This window comes from Barbus barbus (genome assembly GCF_936440315.1).
Source record: "Barbus barbus genome assembly, chromosome: 19".
NCBI lineage: Eukaryota > Metazoa > Chordata > Actinopteri > Cypriniformes > Cyprinidae > Barbus > Barbus barbus.
In genome coordinates this window covers 27,070,509-27,086,733 of record NC_136747.1, presented here as the reverse complement: position 1 = coordinate 27,086,733, position 16,225 = coordinate 27,070,509, and the positions used below count along the sequence as shown (strand labels likewise).

Below are 16,225 nucleotides of genomic sequence, written 5' to 3'. Positions count from 1 at the left end.
CAGATCCGAACGTGTTTGCCCCTCAGAAATGGGAATCATTTTAGAAGCTCACCATAAGGCTCAACTTGTCACAGCTTAAACCGCCTTAAAAATAGATCCAATTTGTGGTCCCATTTTAGACTCGGCGCGATGATAATAGGCGTCCACACTTCAGATGAAAAAGGACAACAGATGTCAGTGTCAGAGATTTGATGGTGCTTTTCACTGAACCCGTGACAAACCATGTTTCGTCTCCCTTCAAACGCTTTTGTTTTCATTTCAATCCTCTCAGATTTGGCCTCTTGTCAGAATTTGGCCCTTGTTTTATTCATGATCCTCTACTTTGCATCTTAGCGCCTGGGAATTGCCACTGGATGCAAATTTGACACCATGCATGCTTTTTTTCACCTAAACGAGAAATAAATATTAGCATGTGTTTTTTGTGGTTTTGATGATATTGTTGGCTCTGCATGTTGGTTAAATTTTAATGAATGTATAACTAATTATATGTTAATACTTCAGTGTGAAAAACACATGCATCTTACAGTCAATCTCTTAACATGCCTTAAAAAGAAGCATAATTTTGCTGTCTCAAGCTTCAGACATGCATTTAAAATACCCCCCATGAAGGCAGCTCGCTAGGTTTTGGAACAGAGACGAAAAAATAGTCTATGTATACCAGGAACAGTGTAAATTAATCTTTTATTTCATTTTCTCTACATCATGCGTTTACAATGAGATGTACCATTGGTCCTCCTCCAGCTTTGCGTCTTCAAGGTATGTCACTTTTTTAAGCAGAAGTCAGTTTGATGAATACCAAGCCAAATAAATTGTACACAAAATCAAGAAATTACTTAAAAAATAAAAAGTAACTAACAAAGGAAGAAACACATGCCGCAACTCTCCTCTACTTTTTTCCAATAAAAGCCCTTTCACATGATTCGCGTTTGGTTCCCCCGATGCATCAAAATCAATGCAGCGAAGCATTAAACTGCGTCCTGAGCAGGTGCAGTACGTTTTCAACAGCAAGTAGTTTTTCTGTCCTCAGTGAATGCAAAAATGCTGTGCAATGGGACACAATCACAAGCATTACAGATCATATTTGATGTTCATTTAATACAGAAAGCGAAAATGTCCAGAAATTTGCGTTTTGGTTTGGACAAAATCTCACATTTACACGTTAAAGATGGTTAACTTGGTTAGGACACAGCTGCGCCACATTGTGTGGTCAAACAATCTTGATTTTGACCTTTCTATACAACAACCAGCTATTTCCCAAAGATATGCATCCAATGTGAAAATCAAAACAAGATGGAAGATAAACTGATGTGCATATCTGGTTCTGGAACGTCAAATGCATATCATGACATTTAGAGAAAAAGTTAGATGCGTCTTTGTTTTGATTCGTGACACGAATCATGTGAAAAGGCCTTAAGAAAACAGGAAGAACAACATCTCGTAACAATGCCACTCTAAAAGACCTCCAGTAAGTTGCTAACTTCATTCGTTTTCCCATATCTTTGTGCAGTAAAGACATATCCCATTTGAGGCCGTGTAGACTCGAGTTAGGCGAGACCGAACAAAATGTTTCAAAGCAAAGTTATCGGTAGCTGGAAGAATGAGAGACTTATAAACGAGTATTTCAGGCACTTAGAAAATCTCTCCCCCGTGTCCTTGGCTACAGCGTGCTTCACTGTGGAGTCTGCATTGAGAAACAGCTTTTTTTCCCAGAACAATACAGCGTGTAGAACAACCGCAGTTAGACAAGGCAAAAGACTAGATAAGTACATTCAAACACGATTCTTTAAAGGGATTTCAGGTACCTTCCTATGCAAACGACAAGCTCTTTATCTACAGTGAAGTCGGGTTCTCCTAATGTTCTTCTAAAGTTCTCCTAACGTTTCTGATGAACCGATGCCACGATCAAACGTCATTATTATAACGGCACCAACCTTGGAATTTAATTACCGTTCAAAAAGATTTTTTTTTTTTTTTTAAAGCACTTCACTGGATACACAATGATGAAGTTAGAATAAAGAAACAATGCTCATTCCACACACAAAACAACTATAGTATTTCCAATTTGTGGATACGGTACTAATAAATATTCTGATGGCAATTTTATCCCCAATAATCAATGCTTTACATTTTACATTGGGTCCTCCGATCTTGAATATATGGTTGCCCACCATGTTTTTTTAGACACTACCATGATGGTACTGAAAACTACCACAGTATTTCCAATTTGTGCACATGGTACCATGGTACTGCCATGGTATTAAAACTGCTGTACCATAGTATTTACACCTTTTGGACATTTAAAGATACTAACATTCTCTGATAACATTCAATGCTTTTACATTTTACATTTGTCCCCCAATCTTGAATATATATGGTTGCATCCATAAAATTGCCATGTTTTTCTGGACACTAGTATGGTAAAACTACAATAGAATTTCCAATTTGTGGACATAATGTATTCTGATTGGCAGTATTTCGTCCAATGATCAGTTCTTTACATTTTACATTTGGTTCCCCAATCTTGAATAAAAATTATGTTTTTTGGACACTGCAGTATTTCCAATTTGTGCACATGGTACTAATTTATTATGATTAGCAGTTTCTTTTCCCCAGTGATCAATGCTTTACATTTAGTCCCCCAATCTTGAATATATATGGTTGCATCCATAGCACTACCATGTTTTTGGAAACTAGCATGGTATCAAAAACTACCAAAGTATTTCTAATTTGTGGACAGGGTACTAGTATTCTGGTATTTTTTCCCAATGATCAATGCTTTACATTTTGTCCACAATCTTGAATTATATATATGCATGCTAACATAGTATTAAAATTTATCATAGTATTTCCAATTTGTGGACATGGTACTAATATATTCAGATTGGCTATATTTTTCCCAATGATCAATGCTTTAAATTTAACCTTTGGTTCCCCAATCTTGAATATAAATGGTTGCATCCATTATAATAACATGTTTTTTGGACACAATCATGGACACTACTATAGTATTTCCAATTTATGGACATGGTACAAACATATTTTGAATGTCATTTCTTTCCCAATGACCAATGTTTTAAATTTTACATTTGATTCCCCAATTTTGAATAGAAGTACACGGCTGCATTCATAATAATACCATTTGTTTTGGACGCCACCACAGTACTAACAGCTTTTGGACATTGTAATCATGGAAATACCACAGTATCTTCGGATCAAGTGAATGCAACGATACATGAAAGCCATCTGAAACTTACTATATCATGGTACCACCACAATACGTTTTCATAAGGGCTCTGATTTCTTCCAGAACTTGTTCCCAGCATCCTGTTTTCCATTTCCTCTCTTCTCTTGCTGTCTTTCTATCCTCTAGCGCTCCCCAGGGCTTTGCTTTGCTGGACTCGGCAGTCAGCCGTAAGAATGAGGCCAGTAACAGAGTGACAGCTGTAATTTTCTGCTCGCGACCGGCCCGAATTACTGTACACACACAATAATATCACTGAGCACCAATGACCCTACTGCCACAGCGCAAGGGGAAGCTGAAGTTCCTTGTCCAGGATGTATATTTTATGTCCTGGATGTCTAATGTTAAGCGAGAGTTTTGTTTCAGGGATGCAGCCTTACGTTTACAAAAACACACTCTCCGTCTCGTAGATTACACATGACTAACACAGGGCTTGGGAGCCTCTTTTTACGCACGGTGAGTTACGACACCGACAATGAGCCTCACAAGTAACGTTACCGACAAAAGACTCGGATGGAGGTATCAACTACGTTCCTCGACTACGGTTCCGAGAATCACATGACAAGCACCACACCAGCACTGCTGTGCTCTACGACTCAACGATTCACGATTGAATGTGCACGAGTTTTAACGTGAAAACAAAACAAAAACTTAAATGCACAGGATCACAATAATAGTTTTAGAACGTTTGAAGAAATGTACCGTCGTTTCACTAATAAAGGGTACGGCACGCCTTTTAAAAGGTCGTAAAATGATTCGCGATTGTAGCGAATGTGCACATGCCTGGAGTATCATTTGTCTTACAAAACTTGGTAGCATCAAAACATCGTAGAGTTTTACAAATCATTGGAGTCTATCAACATTTGCACCTGAGATTTGATTTCTCAAAATACCTGTACTGGTCATTAGCGACGCTTAATGATTGACGATCTGTTCCGACTGACTAGTTAAAATAGAAAATTACTCGTGTCAATGTGCCTGAAGACAAGTTCTCGCTCTAAATGTGGGATTGGACCACGTTTAAAGGACAACTTTGCGATTGTTTTAATGCCACCTGGACGTCGCGTTTAAAAGACTCTCTCGCTCTCTCGTAAGGACAAAGGGTTGGAAGAGTATCACAAATTGTTCTAAATACATACTCAGAAACAGGAAAGCACATTGGAAAAAGAGAAGACGGGTGTAGTATGCTAGACAACATTTACGATTCGCTTCAGATTAATCAAAATCCTCATTTAAGGCCCGTTCATGCTAAGAACGATAACTATTACGATAACTTCCGCATTCTCTTATAGTTATCGTTATCATCCTTGATGTGAACGGCCTTTAGTCTCTGGCATTGTGCCATCTCCGTAACGTCACACGACCGTGCTGATGTCCTCCGGTTCATCCGGTTTCTTGGGCTTGCTGGGAAGTGATTTCAGGTACTCAAGGTGTCGTCTCGCGTCTTCCTGGTTCTGCCGTACATAGTACACAACGTAAGAGATAACCATCGCAAACCAGCCAAACATGGTCACCAACATAGCGTAGTCGGTGGTCCGCTTGGCCAGGTTGCACAAGTCCGCGTCCACGGCGAGGAACGGTTGGCCCTCCTGGTCCCTCAGCTCTGAACTACGGCACAGCACGCGCGTGGCGGCCTCATGGTTGTGCGCCATGCCGCCCAGCGCCTGCTGCAGGGCGCAGTCGCAATGCCAAGGGTTGTTGTCCACCATCACACGTGCCTTCAGCCGTGCGAACGCGTCCTTGTGCACGCTAGTGATCCGGTTGTGGGAAAGGTCCAGGATTTCCAGAGAGCCCTCCAAGCCGACAAACGCCCCCTCGCCGAGGGTTTCCACAGCATTATGGGAGAGATTGAGCCTCCGAAGCATCCTCAAGCCATGAAATATGCGATCGGGCACCAGGGATATGTGGTTTCGGTCCAGCTGCAGCAGCTGAGTGTCTGGCGGGACGTCGGGCGGGATCTCCTTCAAGCGTGACAGACTACAGGTGACGTTGAGGCCGTGCGGAGGGCTTTCGGAGCGCTGGCAGGTGCAACCCTTGGGACAGGTGCTGGCAGACGGAAAGCACAGGACCATGAGCACCAGGCTCTGCAGCAGCAGACACATGGGGATGGAGCGGGAAAGCCACAGGTCCAATGGCGTCATGCTGACAGACAGTCAACATACTCGACGCCCGGGCCGTTCACGGAAGCCCCATAGCGGGACCGCGTCGTCATCAAGAGCTGTGGATCTCGTCAACTCTCATCGTCTGTTTGAGCCTGCGGAGGGAGAAGACAGTGAATGCATACACTTAACAAGTCGGCGAGCTAATTTATGGGTGGGAATGACACCTCTCCTCCATCACCTCTCGAAGAGAATGTGCCACTGAACATAGGGAACATACAGACCTCAGAGAGGCTTGTCAGGAAAACTGACATCAGTGTAACAATAAGCGCTATGTGGCTTACTAAAGTCTAAGCAAAATCTACTATATTGTATAAAATCAGCATTATATCGGTCACCCTGTAAACATTGGGCATTGACAACCCATATTGTTCAATAACTAGTATTTACAGTAATTTTTTTTATTAAAACAGATTTCATGTACGATTTGACAAACGGCACATAAATGCAGACAGAATGAATACAGTGGGCCTATAACAGAACATACATAATTAGTTGTGCATTCAGTAATCATCACTAAAACCTTGTACTTTATAAAACTACATGCAAGCAAAAATCACAAATTCACACTGTTTTTAGATGCATTTAGTGTCAACTACAATACCCTTGTTGTTGTGTCTGATAGATATTCCTCTGATTGTACAAATAAATTACATCATTGGATAGTGTGTGTGTATATATATATATATATATATATATATATATATAGAGAGAGAGAGAGAGAGAGAGAGAGACATTTCCCTCCTTAGATAGCTTGAGTGTACTGTAGTTATCTAAGGGATAATTTACAGTCAATCAGGCATTATTGCACAATAAACCCCCTCAGATTAACACAAAACCCACCACTGATCACCCCGTCAGGGTTTATTCATTAAACAAAAATATTTTTATCACTCAATAGACCAATAAGCGAACAACTCCAATCCCAGACAGCTTGACTGCAGTTTAACTACTTTAAATTAAGCAACTAGTCAGGCAAACTAAACAGCATCATGAAGGCACTCATTGAGACATTACAGAAACATAATTAAGGTCACCTAACATAAACCGGTTGTATTTCAGGCGGGGAGGGAGAGCTATAATTAACATGACACCAATCACGGATTGATGTAAACAACTGAAAGGTGAGCGATGCACATTTCTGAGCCCGATACATTTAGTGCACGGAAATATCAGCAGACTGATTTAGCGGAGCAAAATATGCTGGTTTACAGAGGCACGCACATCTGGACCTTTTGTTTGCATCATGCATGGGAAGCAGTTTCTAATTTTAGAGCTGAAAGACAAATGCAGATGAATCAATAGTGATGTAAAAATAAGTATCCCAGCAGTCCAGACATGACATGCTCAGTGACTGTTCACTAGAGCTGAGTCAAGTGTGTGTGTGTGTTGCCCGAGGCTCTTGAGGGCCAGTGTGGACTGACTGAATGACTCTTAGGCCCCTGTCCGGCTGATGTAATGCGTGGATATGCCACATGGGATATATGATGGCAGATCTCATGCGTTATGGAGCAAACTATTACAACTGACAGGCCATCACAGAAAATTAGAGAGAAAAAACATATCACTCATAAACTGTCAACAACAAAATATTCTGTGAATTGAGATGAATTCTAGATGAATCCCAAATGCAATTAAATCCAGGAGGCAAATACAAATAGATGATATTATGACACGGCTCTCTGGAATGATTCTGATTGGTCAGCTGTGTCTTTCTGCTGTCAAATCAAATGCATTAGTGCTTGGCCACTTTTTCAGTTCTGGAAGGGTTTTTTCACTCATTTTTTTCCCCCACAGCGATCAAAAAAGGTCTTGGTTAAAGCATTATGAGCCATTAACCAAACCAACAGGCTCAGAGGTGAATCACATCCTTAAAAACTTTGATTTGAAGCAAAAAAATATCTGAAAATCAGACAAAAAGACAAGACTGTGTATTTAAAAACTTTAATGAGGAAAGAACTACAATCGCATTAACCCTATGGAAAATTAAGCATAGTTCATTATCGTAAGGGAAGCACTACAAAAACAATACTCCTTTAAAGAATTAAAGAAACAGTATATTGCAAAATATTCATGTGTATATAAATATGACTATTTTGAAAGCATAGCAAGACCAATTCAACAAAAGCACATACCATCAATTAACAACCTCTGAGCTCTGTGCATCTGTCTTTACAGGTTTAGGAGTTATCGTTAAAAAAATTAATTGCTCCATGCAGAAAATGAATGGAATTTTTACTTCCAGAACCCGACTATCGCACTATATTCCTGATTGATGACTGTTGCCCATGGCAACAAAGCATAAAAGACCACTCATCCAGGAAACTGATGTTTCAAATAAAGCTGTGCTCGTATTCGAAGTAGTATTCTAATATAATAATTTCCTCTCAAATCAATAACCCATGTCTATTTGTTATACATTTACCGGCCTCACGTCAGGGTCCTGATCACGCTGTCTGGGTTTATTCTGCCATTATGATTGTATATTATCCCTTACTTATGAACCATCTGGGCTCTCTATGATCATTTGTTGTTTAAACATAAAACTGCAGTTTCTTATGGAGAGAGATTTTTAGTTTGACATTGCTCCTCTGCATGGATGAATCTGATAGTCTGAGGTTTAGTCTGTGATCACTTTATAAGAAAGCTTGATCTTAAACCAAGCAGACCTTATTTTCTGTTTATTGATATGACAAAAATAAGTAAATAAATCTAGCAGCTGTATATTAAATGCCAGCTGTGGGATATCATGTAGGTGACAATGTTAAAGGGAATTCATAACGCGATTCACACTTTTTACTACTAAAACATGATTATACACAAATATTTCGTTTTAATCTATTAGTATTTTAATATAATCAGATTTTACATTTACTGACAAAAAATTATACAATTTAATAGAAATTAACAGTTACAGTAAAGGTGACTCGCATTTTAGTACTAAAATTAGATAAAAAATATATTGAAATGTGATTATTAAAATTATATATATTGTTAAATTACCAAAAAATATGTACGTAATTTATTATAAATATACAGTTATAGTAAAGGTAATCCATGTGGTTATTCAAATATTTTACTATTAAAACAATTATATTAAAATAACAAATATACTAAAATAGAATTTTATTAAACACTTTACATAATTTAATATAAATAAGGAAAATAATGTGCTGGTGATTCACACTTTTAAAATAGGTCTATATTATTAAAATATGATTAATCATATTTTAATGCATTTTTATTTTAACATATAGTAAAATTTTAATTGACATGCATTGTTAAACTACAAAAATGCATATTATTTTGTAATGTATTATAAATATAAATATAGTAGAGTATTATTAAATTATTAAATATAATTAAATGTAATTTAGAATTTTTTCACATTAAGTTACAGCTAACCAAATTACTGTAGAATTACTGTAGAAATAGTTCATTTTATTAAAGCAGAGGGGGTGTAAGCAGACTTAAATGATTGTTGAAGTCTGTCATTTTACCCAACAATGCCCCGTTGTTGTTGTTTTTAAAGAAACAAATGCATTGATAAATCATTCACCATAAGATCAATAACATGCATTTAGAAAATTTGTTGACTTTTGAGTTTGTGCCGACTTTAAACATTTAAAACATCTACACAAGATGCATTCTCAAGTATTAATATTGCATGTAATTTACTTCCGGGGAGCATCTATTTTGGATGTGTAGATATTTACTAGATACTGGTTAAGAATTACATAAATTACAGATGCTGTTGACATTATAAGAATGAGTGCATGAATGGAAGAGTGATAATGAGACAATGGATCAATGAGAGTTTTAATATTAAAACACATTGATCCAGATTAACAGGCAGAGCTTGGATCTAGGTTACAGCTCTAAGAAAGCCAAACAGATTGTAAAGCTTTTACCATCACTACCATTGCCATCATCATAACACATTAAAGTTCATAATGTGAAGATTATGTAGCCGGGGAAAGAAAATATAATAGGTTTCTTGTGCTCGCAATGATTCATTCATTCAATACAGCTTTGAATCAGTGCGAAAATAATGTTTGGCTGATATTTTATTCGACTTCCACATAAACAAGCAACGTCTGGTGGAGAAATCGTACCTATATTTCTTTTGATGCATTTTATGCATGCAACATATGCATTATACTTCTCATTGGATTTGAGAGAAGTATTAAATCAGGGAGATCTTGCAGCACAAAGAATCAAATTGCTCAGTTCAAACAGCAGATTTGAATCTGACTTTGAAGGCGTCTAGTGTCAAATATAATAACAATCCAATCAGATATGAGCAGCATCAGAGCTTTGATCCAATGCATTATCCCTGATTTAATCCTAGTGGCTCTGGCATGAAATCTGACCCCTCCGGTGTGATCAAAGGGAACATAGCCTTCTTCCAGTAATTTCACAAGCAGACAGCATCTCAAAGGCAGGTCGAAATCAAAAAGCTAAGTGCTGAAAATAACTTTTCTCGACTTGTAAAGCAGCGAAGAGCGATCTTGCAGATTACAGCTGAGGATCTCCACACCCTTGTGAACGTGAAGCATTGCATGCAATAAACATGATCATTAGTGCCATTATGAGAAGAATCAATAACTGCAAATAAGTTGCTCGTGCATGGCTGGCATAGATAAATCAGACATGCCAGCTGCACTGCAAATCCAAATGGCACAATAAAAGCCATCAATGACCTGTCAATTGCTATTCAAAAGGTGCACATCATTAGAAACGGTGCAATAATTCACTCACATGCAATCACCAGCTGGCGCGCGTGCAATAAGCTCATTTTATAGGCTACCATATAGTTCTCAGCATGCAAAATGCATATGTGACACAGACGAATTCATGTCAGTCTCTATCTATCATGTGTGTTTATTTGTGGCTGAGCAACAGGCGACATGCGTTTGTCTCTTACCTGCGACAGAAACACTCATCGATCGCCGCATCCGTGACTCTCACATCCTCGGGGATTCATTCAAACATATGATGTGACGCCCTCGCTCGTTATTTCACGTGAGCTCTCTCATATTTGGAGATTGTTGCCTGATGTTCGTGGCAAAAGCCACGGGAGTAACTGGGAGGGGTTCGATCGCGCCGTGGTAGTGGCGTCTGAATCGCGAGCGAATGGTCCTTTTGAACCGATTCCTCGGAGTGATTCAGTCGAGCCGATTCGCAGCGTTTATTCATCAGTCTTTGGGAGGAACAAAATAGTTTACGATGTTAAGAACTATTTATATTAGTATTATACATAACATAATTGCACCGATGCTTCTGAAACCGTAAGAGAATCCACATAATCACTGTTATCCATGTTTTGGATCATGCTAATGAAACACCTGTTTGCACGAGTTCAAGATCAATTTGTTGTTAATGTTTTATTCACTAAAATTAGCATACATATCATATTGCATATCTACGTAGAAAACGCCCCGCTAAGAAAAACAAACAAAAATAAAATAAAATTGACTTCTAGGAACTCTTTGTGATCAAAACAATCAGCTCACTGAAACGAGTCATCTGAACGAACCGATTCGCTAAATGAATTGTCCTTCCCAAGAGACCGGATTCTTTCGGTAGCGCGCGCGTAGTGTGTGCGCGTGTGTGCGTGTGTTTGTGTGACTCCAGCCCTTGTTTCTGTCATTTTCGGCTTTAAATAGTCGAAATTAGCCTTTCCACGAAAATATGAGACAGGAAATCCACCTGAAACACGTTTTGAGACTTGTCTAAGCGCTCAGGTACTCATAAAAAAGTAGGCTACTCTGGTAAAGTCATTGAATGTTAGAGATTTCTAAATTTATAAATATAATTATTATTATTGTCATTATTACTAATGTTTTGTTACTTTAACCTACCTAGAGGGTATCAAGTGATTAGCCTACACTCTTAAAAATAAAGATGCCAAAAGGGTGTTTTTGCAGTGAACCTTTCAGTGGACATTTAAAAAATCTAAAGAACCTTTTCTGCATTTTAAAGGTTCTATGGATGTTCAAGGTTCTTCATAGAACCACTGATGCCAATAAAGAACCTTTAGTTTTAAGAGTGTATTTACATGGTACTTAAGTGGGGTATAATATGACGATAGTTTAAGTCAGTTTCTGTGCAGACAAAACCATTAAAATGTTGACAAACAAAAATAAAATATATTGAACATTTTAGCCATTATTACACAGGACAAAAAATTTAGTTTGTTGAATACACGTTGATCACTGGGGCATGTTGTCACACTGAATCCTGATATTAAATAACCTATTTAGCACAACTTTACATTAAAATAAGCTGATACCATTATTGTACCATGTTACCTGCATGGGACTTTTTATAAAAGCTGTTTTTCAGTGCTTTTCAACATGCATTCTGCACATGACAGCAGTTTTCTATTACAATTTTGAGCTGAAAACAAGTAACTCAGCATAGGGGTTAAAATCTGAGCAACTAAATGACTGAAGCTTCAAACTCTCTCAACGACTGACACACGAGCCGTCACGAATGTGCCCTTGAAGAGGTTTTTAACCTCAGGATACTCCAGGTTGACCCTGCACTGCGTGTCGGCATCAGCTAAATGACACATTAGTGATATGAAACCACTCATGATCAATCATAATCGCTTCAGCTCCACGGTTCAGTAACTGTTTTGATAGTTTTACTGTAAATACCATCAAGCGGCGTGTTTAATGCACGAGGAGCTGTCTCAGTACTCATTCAATGTCAGCGTGCCGTGCAAACCCAACAATTAGTCCTTGACAAACACTGTCTGTCTGCAATAAAGGCAGCTCATCCGTTAGAGAAACTTGCATTGCACCAAATATCAATCATTGTAGCCAATTAGTCAACATAAAGGTGATCAAACGCCGTTATGACAGAAAAACATCCATCAGCACCAAATGAACTGAAGATGCAGTTACTGGTCGTTTAAACCAGCTGATCTTGCAAACCGAGGTCTTAAAAACACAATAAATCAAAAACGTCAGCACAAAAGATAAACTTTTTTATCGTTGCGAAAATAATTGTGTTTCATGCACCTTACACTTCATCAAAGCAAAAAGAGTGTTTTGCAGCACAGTAAATGGGTTTCGCTCCAACTACAGCTGCGTATTATGGCTCGATATGATTTTCAAGAACCAAATTGGCAGGTTGCCTGTGTAGCATGTAATTTAGAGTTTTCCCTCCATTCCGTGTGGCATCGATACATTGAATTTGATTGGCAAACAAACCAAAGCAAAACAAAAGAACGGCAGACAAACCCGAACTGCTCTTTCATTAATTTGCAAAGGGACTGATTGGGAACAAGACATTTACATTCCTGCTTTTGAAAGGTCATGCTTTGTAATGCTCATTTGCATACTAAGTGGCTAATTATTTTGCAGCCAATAAGCAGGTATGTGATGATGTGTGAAGAGGTGGCCGGTCATCAGTCTTTAACCGCATCCGGATACAATCACTGCTGAATCGAGGCCACACACATCAGACAGTCTGTGTGAGTAAATTAGCCTAATTAGACCTAATAACAACACATCGTGCATCTCCTGTACATAGACCCTGTGCAAACACATGCACATGTAATTTCTCTCTTTGGCTGTTTGGAATGACACTGCCTATTACTCACCTTTTTGCAGTATGCAATATGCATAGGATGCATTACATTTATGCATTTAGCAGATGCTTTTATCCAAAGCGACTTACAGTATATTACATGTATATTCAGGTTATAAATTTTTTATCCGTATGTGTGTACTTTTGGCAGCACACTGAAAATAATTTGATGTATAGGATTCACAAAGAACTATACAAAGAAATGCCAAATAACACATTGAATAAAATTTTAAATTTGGTCAGATATACTCCAATAATCTTTATTTTTTTAATGTCCAAGTTTATGCTGCACATGTTACTATGGCACTCGCTGAATTAAACATGCAACATAGTGAGGCGATGTAGCACACCACAGTACTTTTAGAAACGTTTAGTGTTGCATTCAGCAAACTATACTTCACAAACTATTTTTAAAAAGCTATGCAACATCACATTATCACTTTAAAGTGAATATGATGCTTGGATCAATGTGCCCATCCAACATCTCTGCTGAGTGTTTTAATGTCTACATTTCTGATTATTATATTGCTGTAGAGATGTGATACGTGCTTCTACTCCATCTGATGGTATGCACTCACCTCTGATAGATGCAATAAATAGCTTTTTCCCATTTTATCGCTCTGCATATTGCATGACCATTTCCACACAATGTTTTCAACCTCCCTAAAGGAACATTTTCCTCACGTAACGTGATTTAAATGTTTCAGATCTCCTCCGACCCGCTTTTGACCCCTGAATTATTCCGATCATTTACAATAATCCTCGGCGGCTCTGATCCGAACTTTAAACTCAGTAAAAGGTCACGCTGATCAATGCAGAACATGAGCGGTGTCACAGATCTGACCTCTCGGAAAACATCTACCGCTCGAACCGTCAATGAGGGAGATCGCATGATAAAACTGTTATTTATTCTGCCATCATCCATTGATGAAAAATGGAAGGCGGCGGCAGAGGATATGTGTGGAATGGAATAATGCTACTGCTTATGGCTGACTGCATATATAATATAATATAATAATTTCTGTTTTTCAATAGATTTTTTCTTACAGTGATGTTACACTATTAAAAAAACTGAATAATAAAATAAAAATAAACATTTCAAATAGTGTTATACAGTTTAAACTATACTAAGCAAGACTTCTGCCATATGATCTCACCATATTGCATGTTTAAACAAATCTCAGAAATAAGTAAACATGATCAAATATGATGGCATGCATTGAACAGAATCAGGGTTTACAATGATTATAATAATGCATATTCAATATGCTGTGTTTGTTTTGCTTGAAAATGAATGCAGGAAGAGCCCTGGTGAAGCATTCATTATTGATAGTGAATAATGCTATTTTGCATTTTTGTACTAAAATGTATTTATTTTTGTTTGGTCAAACAATCGATCACAAAAGACATGTTAAAATCTTTGATTGGTTTGTTTTTCATACTAGAAATGGAAGGTCAAGTTAAACGCACTGCATTGTGGAATATGCTTCACATCAATAAACTTGAACCGTAAAAAAAACAAGTGTTCAGAACATTCTCATTAATAATTCTTCCTTTGACTTTGGGCTCCTATAATTGTGTTCGATCTGGTTCACTGGACCCAATAATAATGTATTATTGACGATGACAGTCTTTATGCCAGCTCTTCTTAATGGAGCAGGAAAGTAAATGTCCACCATGGGTCCCAAAGCAACTTTACAAGACTTCAAATGCTCTCAGAATGAAGCATTATCAGTAATGGATGCTGCACCAGAGCTCTTCCTGCATTAACCTGCAAGCAAAATAAACACAGAAAACTCAATATGCATAATCATAATTTGTCATAAGCATTGTATCCCCAGGTCCTGTTCAAAGCATTCCATCAAAACATTATAATTTATCATGTAGGATGCTATATCAGAGAGAAGGCCTTGAAGTGCTTTCTAGCAAACAGAAGTATGTTCAACGAACATTTTGATAATCTTCCCATGAAGTTATGAAAAATTTATATAAATGTTCTCTGAACGTTCAAAACATTGAGAATTTGTTTTTAAACGTTGAATAACGTTTTTCTTGGTTATGTGGATGTTAATGAAACATTCCATTTTAGAATTTTGCAAATGTTATAGGAATGTTACTTTTGAATATTCTCAGAATGTTCTGAAACGAGCAACATTTAAAAATTGTTAGTTGAACATCTAACTAAACCATTTCATAGATAAAATATTCCATGTTTTGAGAACATGATTCAAGGCCAGATGACTTTAAATGAACACTCTATTAACGTTACTGGAATAATGATTGTTCATAACCTTCTGAAAAAAGTTTGTTTCTTCATCAGATTTGGAGAAATGTAACATTCCATCACTTGCTCAGCAATGGATGCTCTGCAGTGAATGGGTGCCGTCAGAATGAGAGTCCAAACAGCTGATAAAAACATCACACCACTCTAGTTCATCAGTTAATGTCTTGTAAAGCCAAAAGCTGTGTGTTTGTAAGAAAAAAATCCATCAAGACATTTCAAACATTGCTTCTTGTTAAATTATGAGTCCATAATTCATAGTAACACTTCCTCCAGTGAAAAAGCCAATCATCTGTTGTCCTCTCACATGAAAATCCACCAACATATTTGTTCTGGACTGTTTTGACTTGTGAACAGTGTTTGATCGGTGCAGATTTCTCTCCTGATTCAGACAAGATGACTTTTTCACAAGCAATATTATGGATTTAGGACTTGTTTGAAGTTATAAAGTTTCATATAAAGCTGCAGCTTTTCACTTCACAAGACATTAACTGATGGACTGGAGTGGTGTGGATTATTGTGATGTTTGTTGTGTTATTGTGACTCTCATTCTGACGGCACCCATTCACTGCAGAGGATCCATTGGTGACGCAATGCTACATTTCTCCAAATCTGATGAAGAAACAAACTGATCTACATCGTGAATGGCCCGAGGGTGAGGACATTTTTAGGAAATTTTCAGTTTCGTGTGAGCTACTGTAATCCTTTAGGGCATTGCTTGATGGTTGCTTACAGAGTCGAAGTCAAAAGAGTTGCTCCACAAGTCTCAAAAATCCCCAAGGATGAGCAGTCATAACAGTGCAAACACGGCTAAATATCCAAGAACGCTGAAATATCCATCTGCACACAGGATAACATTCCTTCCGCTCTCTCCAACCGTTCCCTGGAGACTGTTCCCTCTCACGCTTAAAAAGGATGTTGAACTAAACTAAGATGCTTCAT

The 16,225-nt window shown here is 37.9% G+C and overlaps 1 protein-coding gene across 1 annotated transcript; it reads right to left on the bottom strand.

Annotated features, from left to right (window-relative positions):
• Positions 1-663: 663 nt before the first annotated feature.
• LOC306885228 (leucine-rich repeat-containing protein 3B) lies at positions 664-10,528 on the bottom strand. The gene is made up of 2 exons (XM_079441629.1): positions 10,328-10,528; positions 664-5,495 (listed from the first exon to the last, which is right to left on the bottom strand). Exon 2 carries the CDS (start codon positions 5,380-5,382, stop codon positions 4,597-4,599), a length of 786 nt encoding a protein of 261 aa, XP_079297755.1. The 5' UTR covers positions 5,383-5,495; positions 10,328-10,528; the 3' UTR covers positions 664-4,596.
• Positions 10,529-16,225: the final 5,697 nt, after the last annotated feature.